This window comes from Batrachochytrium dendrobatidis (genome assembly GCF_000203795.2).
Source record: "Batrachochytrium dendrobatidis JAM81 unplaced genomic scaffold BATDEscaffold_3, whole genome shotgun sequence".
Classification (NCBI taxonomy): domain Eukaryota; kingdom Fungi; phylum Chytridiomycota; class Chytridiomycetes; order Rhizophydiales; genus Batrachochytrium; species Batrachochytrium dendrobatidis.
Window position 1 is genome coordinate 38,489 of NW_006281101.1, and position 17,778 is coordinate 56,266.

The following is a 17,778-nucleotide window of genomic DNA, read 5'->3' on the forward strand; positions in this document are numbered from 1 at the left end:
GATATACAATGTGACACACTAGTGTTACATTGTGTTAGAGTTGAATAATACCCTGCTTGGATATTATATCCGATGTAAGTTAATTAGTTGAACGGTTCGTAATCGGTTAGAGTTTGATTACTTCAACAAAGGTCTGATTTCTTTAACATTTTCATCGTCAATACCATGACAAACTTGCAAGAACAGGCCAATTGCCAATCTGAGCACTTCTTGATTGGACTCGTGAACAATAATCTCAACCATTGGCTTGATGTCAAATCCATCCTCTTGACTCCAGCGGTTATATTTGTACAGCTTTTTACATGTGTTTATCGCCTATATGCATATCGACACTAGATGAGTTGGATGTCAATCGTTGATCGATGTGAATCATGGCTTGCTGCCATTTTGACTTGACGGTTTGATGATTGCATGAGCTGTGCAATTTGGTTGCTTAGTCGATGTGATACTTTGAACTCATTATTACTGTACATCATTCTCAAAAATACTGTAGCAAACTCCATTATTTTGATCTACACAGCACATGTTGATTATTTTAGTCATGAACAATCCATTATTGTTACAATATATGAATACCTGTAAACTGGGTCGATTATACTCCAAATACTTGACTGTGATATCTTCCAGTCCAATACTCTGTAAGCGAGGCGCTACATTTATATATCATGCCATTTCAAACCAACACAAAGTCAGCAACAGTTTGAATTCATCAATAATACAATGACTACTAAACTTACTGTAATTCTGTTTTCTCAACTTCATTATCAATACAAGCAGTCTACCCCATATTTCATCAGCCTTGTGTAGTTGAGCATCCGTTGTTAATAGTTTCAAATCATCCAGGTGTTGAATCAACTCTTTCATGTTATCAATCCACTCCATGTTTGATAAAATTAGTAAAGTTGAATTTTGATCAAATTTTGATTTGACAATTTCATTCATGCGAATGTCCAACAATTTCCAACAATTGTTCATGTTTGGATTGTTGTAAAACACACAAACGAGTTGTTCCATTTTAGTATTGTTTTGATCAGTTTGTTGTAACAAAATTGGATTGTTATCAAACATGCATTTAGAAATACTGTAAATTAATATTCTGAATGTGATCGTTGTGGATTTGGTTTAATAAACAAACTAGTTTACTACAACACATGGTAATGGATTACTAAACATCATCATAAATCAGATGGACTGGACTGTGATGAGATGAGATCAATGACAATCGCATTACAAATAGTATGTGGTGATTAAACCATCGAGTATTTCCAAATACAAACTTGAATGAAAAGTCTTGCCACAATACTGATCAACTGTATTACTGTTTACACTGTGGTATTATTGATGTATTGGAATATTTGGTGTTTAGATACACAATGATTGTTGGAATATCCAGACGGATACTCCTAAGTGATAATCTGTGACAAAGCTAATTCTAGTAGCGCACACTTTGAATCTCCAAATTAAACCCTTCATCACCACCAATCCATATGCTCCAAACTCCATTATCCTCATCTCTAGGATTCGAGTCCCCAGTAACGGGTAAATGGTATCATTATTAAATTGACTAATTACAGAAATCAATCCCATTGGCTCAACTACTTTTCGTTTACAACCGCTAACTATCAAACGTGTTATTTGTTCGTATCACAAGACAAACAATCAACTACTATAAAGCCAAGATATTTTCTTATCAATAAACAACTCTTCAACTATTTCAACCATCTAATTAACTTATCACTTCTCTTCACTACTCTTGAAAAGACCAAGTCTGTTGATCTTGGATTAAAGTGCAAACTTCCTTTTTTATTTTACACTTCTGATTTGTTCTCTTCTGATAACTACTAACAGTATCAGACTATACTCTACTTTATACATTTAAATTTATACAAATCACGAAGCTCTAAAAATTCTGACAGTATACATGGAACATTGATATCAGTTTCTTGACCGTCAATTACTGCTAAATGTGTCCATAGTTGTCACACACTGTTTATTCGAGATGTGCAATCCTGGATAAAAGACTTGGTATACAATAGTGGATGGCCTGAAATGATTGGTTGCTTACCGTGCCAGATTCATGCTCTGACTCGAACAAACACAATTGATGAGATTCACCCATGATCACTGCTATATTTTGTCCAAGATTGTAAAAATGAATCAATGTCATTAAAACTGAAACTGAATAAATAGTACTTGAAAGTTGCAATGATTTGGTTGAATTTTGTGTAGTACATGCCAACATCTAGTCAGCGTTCATTTATTGCAATCAATAACTTGCTGAATTCGATAAAATCAATACTTGAACTCATGTTTTACACCTACATTTATGACTGATAAATAGTAAAATGTAAATACTAGCCAGGTTTTTAAAACTTGATTCTTGCACGAGCCGACTCGTCCAACTTTCCACCCCATTCTGACACAATGATTCAAGTTCATCATAGTTTGCAATGCGTTTGTTGTAGCGCTGTCCAATGACCTTGCTTGCCAAATCCGTTTGATCATGATTGGTACCGCAGAATATCTGTTTAATCGATGTTTTCAATGCAGAATTGACATCAATGGCCATAGAACACCTTGGATGATCATAGAGTGAACCATGAAAATACAGAGAATCTGATGCAGAAACAAAATACGTTGAATCTGGAACAGAACTAATGCTAAACATCAGTATTTCTGTAGACAAAACACAATCATGACAAGAATTGCAAATCCAGAACAACAGGATGTGACTATTGTACAGAACTTGCATCAAAACCTTGTTTGAGGACTTGTTTCAAAACTGGATGTAATGTATTTTGGGTTGACGGAAATGAATATTCAAAATCGTTGACCAATTGCATGAAAACAGGAATCACAATCCCAATCAGAATTGAAATTGGACACATTAAAGTCATTTGTCATCATATCCCATGTCCAGACACCAGTATTCAAAATAGTAAATAGTCGGTGGTTATTGAAAATAATCAATATTTGCCAAAATCCCAGCAATACAATCATGATAACTTACTGGCTACCTCAAATCAGCAAATCGTTTGAAAATAATACCACAATAACTATCAAACATACTTTGAATGTAATTGATGATTCACCAACAATACCACTGGATGCGGTAGATTTGGAATATCAGATACAACAAGTCAAGTGTCGACATGGAAAACGATGAACTGGATGTGTTTTTCCAGCATTTGCTTGACTCAAGAAATGGTGCTGGGTTCCATCAAGATTACGGATTCATAGTATGATATATTTAACATATTTGGCGTCTACATCGGCACTCATTACCATTTGATACAATTTATGCTGTAATGTGTGCTGTTTTTCCATCACTTTACCAAGAACATCTGAATCGCTAAATACATGATGAGTCATTCGGTCTACATTGATCTGAGCGTCCGTTACAGTGTGATGATGACTTTTGATCAAAGTACTAAGCCAGAATGTAAAATATACATACAATACAATGTCTCGTAGTAACTCTTGTTCAGCAACTCATTGATTCAATGATAAAGTGGCTTGTATTGATTTTGAATGATACTTTTCATCAACGAATTGAATGTTTGATTTCAAGAGTTTGTTGGGATCTACTTTGATTGGGTTGTCCAACTTGAGCATATATCGAGGTATGATTTCATGAGTAATAGGTTCAATATCATTGCACAAATAGTGGGTTGCTGCTTTTACAAGATGGTTGGTTAGATTTCGTTCAACAACATGATACTTTTGACCGTTTTTAGGTTTGATCAAGACCGAGTTCACGACCAAAGTTTGTAGATACTTGGATTTTAAGGATGTGGTTGTGATGTGTAATGTCATTGTGGTGGTTTTGAATAAACCCAAGAAAATACATTTTGGAATGGTATCAACAAACAATTGGATTGGATTTATTTTCTATTATTATTTAAACTCGTTGAAAATGTTGGAAGCCTGTTGGAAACCTGTTACAAAGTAATTCTGATTTGGACAAAAATAGTGGTTCAATTGGCTCATACAGAGTCCATTACGAGATGCTCGGATTGAGTTTTGTCGTTGATTTATTGTTGCCATTAGGAAAACCCCAATAACAATATCATGGAAATGGTTGGATCAACGGTGAACATTGATGTTAAACTCGTCAAAGTCAAGTTGCGGTTTACAAAACGTATCCAAGGATTCAGGAGTCGAGTTGAAGCAACAAAGGCGTACAAGCAACTGATTCAACTACAAATAGAGCATTGGAACCAAACAAGCAAGTTAAAGCGACAGTTTAATAGACATATCAACAAACATCCTTTCCACCCAAAATACAATACAATACAGTGCAAGACACATGTTCACCAATGTGGAGGAGTTGATGCAAAATATACCGAAGAAATCACCAACCAAAACATTGGATATTGGCTTGATATTCAATTTGGGTATATGCTGCAAAATGTAGATACTGAAAAAACAATTCAATTTAATATTTCAGATAATACATTATTGTTTAATGGTAACAATCAATCCATGATTAATACGGATATTGACATTGTTTTGGATCTGATTGACGAGAATGATATTATTGAATGCATGAAACGTCATAATTCAAAGTATATTGTTGAAAGTATCTATGAGTATGCTATTCTTGCAAGTAACACTGTTTGTTATCAGGTCATTGATGTATATGGAACAAACCGTGTCAATGTATCAATCAACAATCCAATAACTGTTGATGTAATACCCAACACAGTATTCAATCAATAATATGGTTGTTGACCCATTCACAATACTCGACAAATATCAACACATATCAAAAAGTTTAAATTTATTCAAAATCAAAATCATTGACAAATCATCAATCTGAATCCTAATTCGGTTCTTCAAATTTCAAACCACGCCTTTTCATAAACTTTTTCAGCTGATGCCTTAACTCCCACACTCTTGCTCCTGCATCTCTATACTCTTGTTTCAATTTCTTTTCAGTGTCTGGATCGTACGTTGACCCTGATATATCTTCTCCCCTTTCTAGCGCTAGCTGGTGTTCCAATCCAATGGCTTCATAATCCCAATATTTTTTGTGTTTTTTCTTTTGTACTATTTTAGACTCTACAAGCCTTTGCTTTATACCATCAAAGGTTCTCTGGTATCTTGGGCTTAATTCAGTCACTTGATTTGAACTAGTATTAGCAGACTCGCCTTCGTTTATTGGTTGTTGTTGGTCTTGACTGGAAGTGCTTGGAATGGGTTGATCAATTGGTTGTTTTCGATCTCGTTTTGGAGCACTTGGACTGGGTTCATTAGTTGAACCAGACGCTTGGCTAAAAATGCTTGGACTGATTTCATTGATTGGCCGTTTCCGACTTCGTTTGGAAGTACTTGGATTGGGTTGATCCATTGGCTGTTGCTGACTTTGTTTGGAAGCGTTTGGATCAACTTCATCAATTGGTCGTTGCTGGTTTTGTCTGGAAATCAGTAAATCAATCACATCCATTATGCGTTTTCGGCCTTGTTTGAAAGTACTTGGACCAGTTACAGTTGCAGTCGGTTGTTGACCTTGAGTGGGAGTGTTTAGACCGAGTTGATCCATTATCCCTTGCCGGATTCGGCCGGGAAGACTTAAATCCACTGGTTCTTCCTGGTATTCATTGGAAGTGCCTGGACTGGGCTCATTGGTTGAAACGGACACTTGACTGGAAGTGACTGATGCTTGGAGTGAACCATTGTTATCAGTCGGGATTAGTATTGCATTAGCGGTTGCTGCCGCAGTCAGTAAGAGTAAAATATCAACCAATTTCATCAGACTGGTCAATGGGTTTAAACGATTAATACAAAAGTAGAGTGTTGAGATTGGTGTCGATTATAAAACTGGAACACTCGATTGTATTTGTATGTTTTGTATAGCAAACCAACCCTGACCCTTTTAGGTTAACCAATTATATAGGGCTACTTGATTGCTTGTAGTGAGCAATCATCAAATTAGACAGCATGTTACTCCCTATCCACAATATCATATTGATCAATTTGATGATCGTGTTGATTGAATTATGCTTTTACGACCCTTTGATCAGGTGTATTGAAAAGCACCCTTCAAGAGTGTTGTATGGCCACAAACGCTTTGTTTTACAACCGTATTCATGTATAATGGATCACTTTAGTATTCATCATGCAGTGATTGTGTTCTGCATTGCAACATACAATGGTTACTACACATTGACTGCATTGTGTGTTCGATATACAACAGCCACCATATGACACACAATCAGACTATAATGCTGAATCTACACTTTGCACTCTTAGTAATCATACATTGTACGATCACCAAGTTTGAACCCACATTCATGTATTGTGTTTGACTGTCGATGCTGTCAATACAACTCTATACACTCATTTGTTGTGTTCATCACCATCCAACTCAATCTCACCATTTCAATCAATCTTGGTCAATGTTGATGATTTACACGCTAATTCATTATTCAATCTTGTCTGACATTATTATTGGCTTTAATCACGTTTGGTTTATACAACTGCCATGATTTGTACTACCATTATCATTGTGTATCTGATCACCAAGTATTCCAATACATCAATAATACCACAGTGTAAACAGTAATACAGTTGATCAGTATTGTGGCAAGACTTTTCATTCAAATTTGTATTTGGAAATACTCGATACTGAGCAAATGATCGATTATGTTGTACAAACGGGTTATTAGCAGTGAATGAGTAATCAACCAAACTGTTTACAATGCAATCAGACTAAATACACACAATACTGTAAATCTATGCAAGAAACATGTATCAACCAAAATAACAGACATTTCTAAAACCAACCCGTGATAAAGGACGAGTTGGGCTGTCATATATATAGTTGCATATCTACCAAACAGATTCAGACCGTACCATTATGCATGATATCACCCTGTTGTGGCTCAGTTATATCCGCAACATTGTGTCTAGTACACATCCAACCCTCAACGTGCCAGAATAAATTGAAACCACTTGCCAATAGATTCATGGCGCTGTACTAGCGTATACGCTTGGTCTGATGGTGACTAGTTGTATGCCAAACATGAGAGCATAAAGCAGTCAGCCCTAGATGTTGTGCACATTTGGTGAATACAAGTACAGTTGGATGTCACGGATAGCAACAATCGACATGACAGTGGACACTAGTGGACATGTACACTGCAATGTGACTGTCAGCAACCATCACCATCAGTGTGTATCATGTGTTTAAAAAGTACTCGCATGCATTGGATTCAACACCACGTTTGTGATTGGGGTTGATTTGATTTGTATTGGTGGTGTTGTATTGCATATATCAGTAGATTGTGTGCTGATTTGAATGACATGATCATCCATTGTGGTTCATGTACACGATGAAAATCTGGCCTGTTGACACGGCCAGTTTGTTGAACGACCTGCCAATCTCCAATTCAATTATAGTACAACGTCACTCATTCGATGTATCGGTGACAGATTGCCAAATCTGATGTTGATCATGTTGTGACACAATCAGCAGTGTTTGACGTATACAGTCTACATTGACCTAAAATGACCATGCAGTCATACCAATGGAAAAGTCATGGTTTTGAAATACTGCAGCAACAGGCTGTTGGATGCTGTTGTGTCCGAGTATTTCAAATACATGACCAATTGAACAATCAGTCAAATATTTGGTATACAATGACAGTATATGCTGTAGTAATGAATTGTATATGTGATGACAACTATCCATAATCAGGGGGACAATCTGACACTACCTGATCACTGGATACATGACCGCAATTGGGAATATCAACACAGCATACTACTGAGGTTGATCATACACTAACAGAAATGTCTGTATATTGATCCACCCTACGGTGTGTTTTCGGCTTTGCTCACCCTACATGGTGTATTTGGCGTTTTCTAAATACCCATTTGGAAAGTGTCGATTGTCACCCTTGAAACTGCCGTTGTTATAAAACAGCAGTCATGTACCAGATTCAACCCATTTTTATCACACTACTCGATACAATGCTGATTACTCTAGAATGCATTCTACTTGCGTTACAAGCGGTTGCTGCAGTTCGACTTGCATTAGAATCACCTTCTGGAATTGACAGTCAATCAAGCAATAGGCTATCAAAACGATCACCTGTTGAATTGGGTGGTGATATTAACAAATGCTACACAATTAAAGTCAATGTTGATGGAGTCAATGTATGTATCATGTCATGCCATGCATTGTAGTTTGATATCAATTTACACCACGTTTAATTAATCTCACACTTGTCGTGTTGTTTAAAATAGTTGGATTTGCAAGTCGATTCAGCAATGTCTGATATAGTTGTACCACTTTCTAGTTCAAGCAACGATATAGGTTTGACTCCGCAACACACTCCAAGTGGGAAACCCGTTACTATAAATTACAAAGGCGATGAGTATAATGGGTTTAGTTCCACAGCCGATGTGACGATTCCGGGTACTAGTATAACTGACATCAATTTACCAGTACTATCAGTTGAAAAACAATCGGCAGATCTAGTTGGTATTAGTCCAAACCTTGATGGAGTATTTGGGTTTGCCTATTCCTCGTTGTCAAAGCATCATCCACCAATCACTGCGATGGATGTTTTGTACAGCAATGGTGTCATTCCCAGTAACGAGATTGGTCTTCAATTATGTCCGTATGATATGACTTCAGATAGCTTCATCAATATAGGAAACACGGACATAACTCCAAAATGCGGAACGGATGGAAAAAGTGTTGCATGGGTAGAGTCACCAACAACCGATCGCCATACTGTCAACATCAAGAATATACTAATCGATGACGAACAAGCGAATCTGCCTGCTGAATTCCAAAAAAAAACAAGGAAAGAATGGACGTACTTTGTATTCATATCTACAAACATGCTTTTTATGCATAGTTTTGCCTGAAACAGTCGTAGCTACGTTTATCAATGCTATTCTTGATAGTGGTGCGATCAGGGTTAAAAGTATATTATTTAGAAACAAACTCGGCAAAATAGCGGTTAAAAACAGATTACAGGGAAACTATTTAATATCCAAATTCGGTTTTAAAATCGATTGGGACAAGCTGCCAACGGTTTCAATTGTCATGTTTGCTCAAACCCCCGTAACTGATGCCAATTGCAATTCCGTTGTAACAATCAAGTTGGGTCCCAAAGACTATATACAGAGAGCTGATTCTAAAAATTGTAAATATTTGACAATTGTATGCAATGTGTTGTTTGATTAACCTGACTAATATAATGTTGGATTATAGTTGTGTTTATTGTAACAACTGGTTCAAATGACAAAGCAGTTCTTGGTATATCATTTATGACCCGACTTACAATGACATTTGATCGAAGACATAAACGCATTGGGTTTGGTCCTGGATGTGGATGTGAAGTCATGGCCGATGGATATCCTACTATTTCAAACGGTTATCAAATGCTCTGGCCATTACCGCGGTAAGTTGTTTGATATTGGTGTGTGGGTGTGTATATTGATACTGATCATGAATTTGATGCATACTGTTAGATTGCCTGAACAACCAACTACTTCAGGTTCAGATGGCACATTTATTCGCAGAAGAAAACCAATAACTACAACTGATCAAGTAGCTGTACCTGAAAACACTCACCACACTGTCAAGAGTTACAAACAGACTCTCAATAAACTCGACTGAATACAATTCATTAGTGACAAACTGATACTATACGTATATTTAATGTGGTGTGTTCATGTTTGATTGTGTGATATGTTCAAGCCGTGCATGTATTGGATCAGTCCAGTGTGTATTGTAATTGTTTGGTACACGATGATCACACATACTATTGCATTAGTAATACATGGCATGGATTGAATACACATCATGATCGCATAGCTCAATCATGGTATGCATTGTTGGAATCCATCACTGTATATCTGGATGATCATGTCGATACTGGATGTGCGATATCAACAGTTGAAATATAGTATACTGCTGCAAATACCATGATTATCACATTCCATTGGTGTGTGATCATATTGCACCAATCGACCAGTATACGATCATTGGATACATCAACATGTGCATAATGACCATATTGTTGGCATTGTATATTCAACATGTGATACTTGATACACGACACAGTTGACACTGCGACTGATGTGTGTGATCAGTCAGGCTATTGATGCAACCATTTTGACACCACAATCAACAGTCAAACCAGTCAAACCAGTCAAATTGGTCAGATCTGATATCAACACACATGACTATTGTTGATATTGGTATTGCATGTGTCAATACGACATGACAAGCAATATCATATTGACACAATACACACATGTCAAGCAGTATCATATCGACACAATACACACATGCATGTCAGCATCATCAATGTGTACAATATGATATCATGTCAACCAAGACTGTGTAATAATCAAATATAATGCATGCACATACAATTTTATTGTAAATTAAATAAAATGACAATTGAATCGGCTGAAACAAGTCCAGATTAACATTCAAGTCAATTGGATGGATCGTCACGTCTGGGCTGCCCTACTTCTAAATTTAAAAGGTTTTCCACATATTGGAATAACCACCCTAAACTGGAAGTTACTTGAACGGGCTGGGCTATAGGTATATCTGTTTCCTCGGATGACGGTTCCTCGAATAACGGTTCCTCAGTTAGCGGCTCAGATGATGGACTTTCATGATATTGTGATGAACTCTGGCTCCCACTAGTGGAGGTTTGCTCAGATCCTGACTGTTGGTTCATTATGAGATTAAGAGATTCGTATATGCCTTGAACAAAATCACGATTTAATTCCAGAAATTGCATGTGAGAAAGGATTAGTTCTAAATCCAGATCTTCAAACAAACGCTCTGCAAGATTTTCTTTGTTGGAATACAATTTCAAACCAAAGGTGAAAAAATCGTGATAGAGTTTTTGACACTTTTTTTCAAGCTCTTTGAGTTTTTTTCTCTCTTGTTGAAGCTTCAGTCTAGAATTTTTAAGCTCTTTTTTATATACTGGATTATTCTTGTTTTTCCGAGGTTTACGTAACAGCTTCGCATGTTTCTTATTCAGCCGTTCTACTAATATTCTTTGATCAAGCTCTTCAGATTTGGCCAAGTCATACGCTTTTTTCATATCTTCATATTCTTGCTCCATTTGTAGGCAATCTTCGATTAAGCTTAAATCACTTTCTGAAAGTTGGCTCATATCAACTAAATTTGTAGTTTCTTCATTAGAAGCTGCCCAAAGCCCAGATTCAGTACTTGCAGTTGCAGTGGGAATGACGGTTGAAGTGCTAGTTCCAGCACTTGTAGTTGTAGTTGCACTGGGATTGACTGGATTGGCTGTAGTAAAAGAGCAAGTAAACAGAATTGATGTCAATACTGTGACTGCAAGTTTCATTATACTGGTTTGCCAAGTTGTAATGGTTGTTTGATGAGTCGGTTTTGGACTGTATTTATATCTCATTGAACGGATCAGATTAAAAGCACGTTCCTTGAATGACCGTTCTAAGGGATTGGTGTTGTCAAGGGTTAGTAGCGATTTGTTATCAATGTCGAATTTTGAAAAGATGACCCTTTATATAACAGCCCAGTTTTAATCGAACCGCCGCTTGGCTATGCATTCAAATATGATTGATTGTGTAATGTTGTACAAACAATTGACAAATCAGGTTGTCAAGTACAGGCCAAATATGACGATATAATGTTGATCATTCAGGTATTGGATGACCAAACCATCACATCGACTAAGCAACCAACTTTCACAACTCATGCAATCACCAAGCCGTCGAGTCAAAATAGCGGCAAGTCATGATTGATATTGATCAAATGATTGAAATCCAACTCATCTAGTGTCAATATGCATATAGGCGATAAAAACATGTACAGAGTTGTACAAATATAGACGCTGGAGTGAGGAGTGTAAATTTGACATCAAGCCTATGGTTGAGATTATTGTTCACGATTCTGATCAACAAGTGCTCACATTGGCGATTGACCTGTTCTCGACCGTTTGCCATGATATTGACGATGAAAATGTATGTTTACAGTGATACAATATTGGATCAGTTTGGACAGTGTCATGTCATGTTGATCTGATTGTATACTTGACATTGAACAATATCATTAGTTTGGCATCGTGGTATCAAGACTTGTCTCACGACTGGAATCATCCAGTGGTTCAGTTGCTGTTGGTTTTATCGAAAATCTTAAAACCATATTTTGTAATATTTATCGTCATGACCCAGTAAAAGCAGTGAAATGTGGCATCATTCCAGCACTGGTCAATACGCTCAGGTATGTGGTGTTATGCATGAATGTGTGTCCAGTCATCACAATTGGTAAATTTGACATGGTTGGATTGATATGACATGAATACAGGAGTGTCGATCAAGAAGTGATTTATGAAAGCATTGATACTATTCATAGTTTATGCAACTATAAAGATTGTGAAATAGTTTCAGCCGAGTTGATGAGGCTGGATTTGATTCAAACACTGAACGACTTGTGTACCAAATACAGCGACAACTTTGAACTAAAACCACGCATGATCAAGATAGCGGGATCAGTTGCATCCCAAATGCGCGACTTTCCTGTATCGCTTGTACGATCGTTGGTTTTTGAGCAATTGACGATATCGATGTGCAATCTTCATATGTGTGACTCTTTGTACCTGTTTGATTATGTCAACGACATGATTCAGAAATCTACAAACAAGGACGAGATGATCAAGGTGTTTCGAGAATATGGAATTGTAAAGCAACTCAACACTATTTATTCACGTAGAAATATAAATCTGTATGGTTATAATGGTATTGTAAAACTAGTCAAAACTTGTTGATTTTGCCGACAATCACCCCGACAGTTCAATACGTACCGAGTTGGATCAAGGCATGATATTTGAAAATCTAACGGCTATTGTAAAATCGGATACTGCTAACTACATAAACAAGAGGGCTGCTGGTCAGATCATTAAAACGTGTTTCCAGCATCGGGTTCAGACTGCTAATTCGGACATTCAGTCATACAACGACAATGCCGAAATTGATATGAAATCTGAAATGGCCGGATATAAACATGGACAGGCACGCACACTTGTCGAGATGCAGTATATCCAGTATCTGCAATGTATACTTTGCAAACCCATGTGGTGGATCGATATCACAAACCAGCATATTGTGGAGCAATGGAGGGCTGACTCACTCGATCGGAATATATCACCATCAACATTTAATCTTGCATTGGAACAACTCGGGGTTTTTGTCAAACAGCTTGTTTGTAGTGGCAGTGATGGATTTGGCACAATTGTCCCAGGACCTGTTGAACTGACGTATATACTGGACAATGGCATACCTGATAATGTATACACGCGATTGATGACAAATGTATCGGATATTGAACATGGATCAAATCACAACACTGGTCAAATGGTGCACAATCTGATTGATGCATCAATGTACAGTGTTGTATATGGACAAACGATGATTGCACCACTGGATATACGACTCAAATACACCAAAATGGTACCATGCGATATATTGTTATCGACTCGACTTGTTTCAGATACGCCCATCATTCGAGGCAATCCCAAGTTTATATCACGCAAGTTCCAATGTCTTCCGAGTGAATTCCGTGTCGAACAGGATGGCAGTGTGACCATCAACTCATACATCAACAATCTGAATCCGATATGGCATCGAGACATGTACAAATGCATTGCCAAAATATTCAAATGTTTTGTCCCAATGTTTGAAAGTCTGTTCAGAACGATGGATCCAATGTTCAAGTATATTGATATTTGCAATGGCACAAAGGGATATGAACCACCAAGCCAGTCAGACTATGGTGGTATGGAACCAGACACTCGAGTCATTCGTCCCGTATATGTACCAATACTTCCGAAACATTTTGAATCCAAATATGAATCAGCAAAGCCAGTATCACTGCGTGGTCGTAATCTGCAAGTCATTGTCAAACTCACCAACATTCAATTGACACCATCCAAACCTAAATACGACGAGGGAAACTGGCACAATGAAGGTCCAATTAACGAATCGATTGTTGCAACTGGACTGTATTACTACGACGTGGAAAATATCACCACACCCAAACTCGATTTCCGCGAGGCTGTTTATTGTTTTGATGATCAAGGAGCATCTGATATGTATTGGAAAGATGTGTACGGCATTGTTGAGCGAAAATCATCAAAGAATCAGTATATAGGATTGCTTGAATTACCAAATGGTCGGTGTGTAGTTTATCCCAATCGATATCAACACAAAGAACAATCATTTGAACTTGCAGATCCAACTCAACCAGGACACTGCAAGATTCTGACATTTTTTGTAGTGAATCCAGCCTGTCGGATTGTTTCGACTGCGCATGTGGCTTCACAACAACCACAATGGTGCAAATCGAGTCTTGACAAGACACCTATACCGCCTGAACTGTGGAATGATATCACGCAGTATATTCAAGGTGTTCAATCACCAACTGAAGCCAAACATTATCGAGATGAATTGACAAGTGACCGAATTCAAATCACAGCGGTATACAACGAATACATATATGAGCAGGCGTATAGTGATTGGTGATTGATTGTGAGGTTGTAATTTTACAACAATGAGTTGCAATGCCAGTCAGATCTATGCAATTAAATGGATCGAATGAATTGAATGAATCATGTCAATCATGACAGTGACTGTTGATTATATTGACTGATTGTGTACAATTGATTGATACAAGTGATATGGATGCATCATTCGGTGTTGTTGAATCAGATCATTGCTTGATTCTGTCAATGTGATCAAATGGATTACTACAAAACTGGACATGCTCAAGTTGAATCAAGTATTGAATCGAGTATTGGATTGATATTTACACACAACCACAATTACAATCAGCACAGTCTGAATATTAGACATTTGAACCTCACGTATCGAGTTGTGGATAAATGCGAGTTGGCATATTGGACTGTTTTTGTAGTTTATTAATGATTTGATTCACGACTGTTTGAGTTCAAGGCTCAATATGGATTACAACTGGATTGTCGTTGTTTCCATTTGGAATGACAAATCTGTCAATGTGTTGATTGATTGTTAATTCATTGACCAATCCATTGATCAGTAATTGTCCAAATAAGTTGTATCCGAGTCGAGTTGTCAATCAGGATACCATAACCTGACATCCAAACGATTATTCAAATAATTGTTCAAACCATCAATGATTGCCAGAATAAGCTTTACGACTCGACTACAATAACCACCACAGTCATGGTCAGGTTAGTATGTTGATCCGTTTACAAAGTTACAATACTGCAACAGATTCAACATATTCTTGAAAGTGCTGCACACCACATGGATCCAGCAAACCCACTGATGAATTGAACCAATCAATTGATCAATGACATGACTCGATATTGGACATCGAGTTGCACACAGTTGGTAAAAAGTCACCAACATGTTCAGATAGTCAAACCTTGACTACAGGTTGATATCATCACCCAACACACCAAATACAACACACAATCTGGACGACTACTGGATCATATTGTGGATATCAATCAACGGAGTTACTGGTTCCAAACAATCATGTACAATCATGTACAGTCATTACAGGACAATATGATACATTTATGAATAGCATGTTGTAATCAACACGAGTGGAGCTGTGCAATAGACTTGTCATGGTTTGCAATGGTTTGATATGAACATGATGACTCGGACTCTATTCAGTCGGATCAACTCGACTACAATTGGTCGTGTATATTATGATTGACACGAACAATTGTAGTCGAACTCGAATACAGATTGACTGTTGAATCACAATGCGTGGTATCAGCAACATGATGTGATATATAGTGGAATGTATACGCTAATCTGACATGTGTCATGTAGTGTGTATTCGATCAATATGGGTATTAGCAATCAACAAGTCATACGATGTTTGTGTTCGAGTGATGGAATGGAATACAATGGAGTGGAATGAAATGAGTGCATCAATCCAGAATACGAATCAACCATGACATATGATCATGATGTGTGGTTGATACAACTATATAGTGACAATCGATATTGATATAGCAACACAACATGCAATGCCAACACAACAGTTGCAAGTCATTGATCATCAATATGACATTGTGGTTGCAACATGAACTGCATTGTATTGATTCAGTTGATTGATTGAATTACTGGACAATGTGTAGTGATGATTGATTGTGTCGAGTTGAATGTAAAGTATCACCAAACCACATGTTTGAATAATGCCAACCACTTTCTACTTTGAAAAGCATGAACATCATAGCATATGCTGATGACCATGTAACAGCTGAATGCCAAAGCCATCTTACATAGGCTATGCGATATTATTTGAACATGCATTGATCTCCCAGGCTGTATCTCACCAACCCTTTTCAGGGCTTAAAAGAGCGAGAAACTGCATAACCAATCAACCATACGATGTTCAAATGCATAGCCGAGCAGTGGTCCAATCAATATTGCGGTTGTTATATAAAGGAAGATCCCTTCAAAGTTTGATATTGGTGACAGATCACCATCAACCCTGACAATAAAGCCAATCCCTAAAACGGTCATTCAAGGATCATGCTTTTGATACCATCCATCCAATAATGAATATAAATACGACACCAAACCGACGTGTTGAATAATATTCATCTACAACTTGCTCAATCAAACCAATACAATGAAACTATCAATTGCTTTGTCATCGATCCTGGCTGTCTGCTCAGTTACTACAGCTACCCCAGTTCTTTCCACTGCGACCACGAGCGTTGAATCTACTTCCACCACAGTTTCTCCTAATGCGATTGCAACTAGTGGGCCTGACTACTTGAAATATCCTAGTCCATATGATGAATATACGAGTCACTGTCATCCAATCTCACTGGAAATGTTAATGCTGTTGGAGGAATTTGTACTAATCGGACTGGGATGCGATGCATTATCAGACGAAATTGATGAGAGAAGAGTCAAAATCTATGCTGAAGTGGATATAATGGACGAGCTGCAGGAAAGATTTGACACTGTAATGGGCGACTCTTCAAACTATGGACTAGGAAACCTCGATCTTGAAGCTGCGATCAGAACCCAGCATGAACTTCTTGAAAAACTCCACAAAGAATCTATGGGACTTTTAGGAAAACATTGGAATGGGGTTCAGGAAAGTGACAAGTTACTAATAACACTTGAAACGTACTTTAGGCAAAATTTTATATCTGATGAAACCGAGGTTTACGATATCGCAGACCCGAATGAATTTCTCGAATTTAGGAGATGCCACGAGTTTTTACGCAGTCACCTATCACAGTCACAGTCACAGCCATAATTTGGGTATGGTGCAACTTTTTAAGATTCTGGTAGTCAACAACAAACTCTTCAACCAGGCTCGTCACATTGTTGGATTTGAGTGAACCATCACAATCCCATCTAGGATATGTTGTAATGCAGCGTGTATTGTGTGTTTGGATGCCTGTTATTTGTCATGCATTCAATTTCATTCATTCAATAAACATCGTGTATTGTCAAACCATAGTGTATTAAACTAATGAATTGATCATATTGCACCAATCAACTACCATGCATTGTATTAACCATTGCAGTGTCATTTCTGAATCCATGCGATTGTGTATATTGTCATTTGGGGTTACCAATCAACCCATTCCATTTGACACCAACTCATTGGTACCACTGGACTATTTGATTCAAGTGACTCGGCTGGTTCTTGTAGCTTGTGGACATATTTGTGTGGTTCATAGTCGAAAGTATATCACAGTAAGTAAAATATGACAATAAAGTAAT

At 37.4% G+C, this 17,778-nt stretch overlaps 7 protein-coding genes across 7 annotated transcripts; 5 read left to right on the plus strand and 2 right to left on the minus strand.

Annotated features, from left to right (window-relative positions):
* Positions 1-4,071: 4,071 nt before the first annotated feature.
* Positions 4,072-4,722, plus strand: BATDEDRAFT_23212 (uncharacterized protein; the record flags this gene model as incomplete). Its single annotated transcript, XM_006677156.1, has 1 exon — positions 4,072-4,722. One exon carries the CDS (start codon positions 4,072-4,074, stop codon positions 4,720-4,722), a length of 651 nt encoding a protein of 216 aa, XP_006677219.1.
* A 103-nt stretch (positions 4,723-4,825) lies between these two features.
* On the minus strand, positions 4,826-5,755 carry BATDEDRAFT_87189 (uncharacterized protein; the record flags this gene model as incomplete). The annotated part of the gene is made up of 1 exon (XM_006677534.1): positions 4,826-5,755. The coding sequence occupies one exon, from the start codon at positions 5,753-5,755 to the stop codon at positions 4,826-4,828; it is 930 nt and encodes a 309-aa protein (XP_006677597.1).
* A 2,180-nt stretch (positions 5,756-7,935) lies between these two features.
* Positions 7,936-9,640, plus strand: BATDEDRAFT_23213 (uncharacterized protein; the record flags this gene model as incomplete). Its single annotated transcript, XM_006677157.1, has 5 exons — positions 7,936-8,163; positions 8,254-8,707; positions 8,874-8,924; positions 9,233-9,422; positions 9,493-9,640. The coding sequence occupies 5 exons, from the start codon at positions 7,936-7,938 to the stop codon at positions 9,638-9,640; spliced, it is 1,071 nt and encodes a 356-aa protein (XP_006677220.1).
* An 826-nt stretch (positions 9,641-10,466) lies between these two features.
* On the minus strand, positions 10,467-11,360 carry BATDEDRAFT_23214 (uncharacterized protein; the record flags this gene model as incomplete). Its single annotated transcript, XM_006677158.1, has 1 exon — positions 10,467-11,360. The coding sequence occupies one exon, from the start codon at positions 11,358-11,360 to the stop codon at positions 10,467-10,469; it is 894 nt and encodes a 297-aa protein (XP_006677221.1).
* A 1,433-nt stretch (positions 11,361-12,793) lies between these two features.
* BATDEDRAFT_31430 (uncharacterized protein) lies at positions 12,794-13,310 on the plus strand (the record flags this gene model as incomplete). The annotated part of the gene is made up of 1 exon (XM_006677317.1): positions 12,794-13,310. A coding segment is annotated over exon 1 (205 nt), but the record flags the coding sequence as incomplete, so codon positions are not given.
* A 169-nt stretch (positions 13,311-13,479) lies between these two features.
* Positions 13,480-14,553, plus strand: BATDEDRAFT_10345 (uncharacterized protein; the record flags this gene model as incomplete). The annotated part of the gene is made up of 1 exon (XM_006677108.1): positions 13,480-14,553. The coding sequence occupies one exon, from the start codon at positions 13,480-13,482 to the stop codon at positions 14,551-14,553; it is 1,074 nt and encodes a 357-aa protein (XP_006677171.1).
* A 2,110-nt stretch (positions 14,554-16,663) lies between these two features.
* Positions 16,664-17,305, plus strand: BATDEDRAFT_87204 (uncharacterized protein; the record flags this gene model as incomplete). The annotated part of the gene is made up of 1 exon (XM_006677432.1): positions 16,664-17,305. One exon carries the CDS (start codon positions 16,664-16,666, stop codon positions 17,303-17,305), a length of 642 nt encoding a protein of 213 aa, XP_006677495.1.
* Between the last annotated feature and the right edge of the window lie 473 nt (positions 17,306-17,778).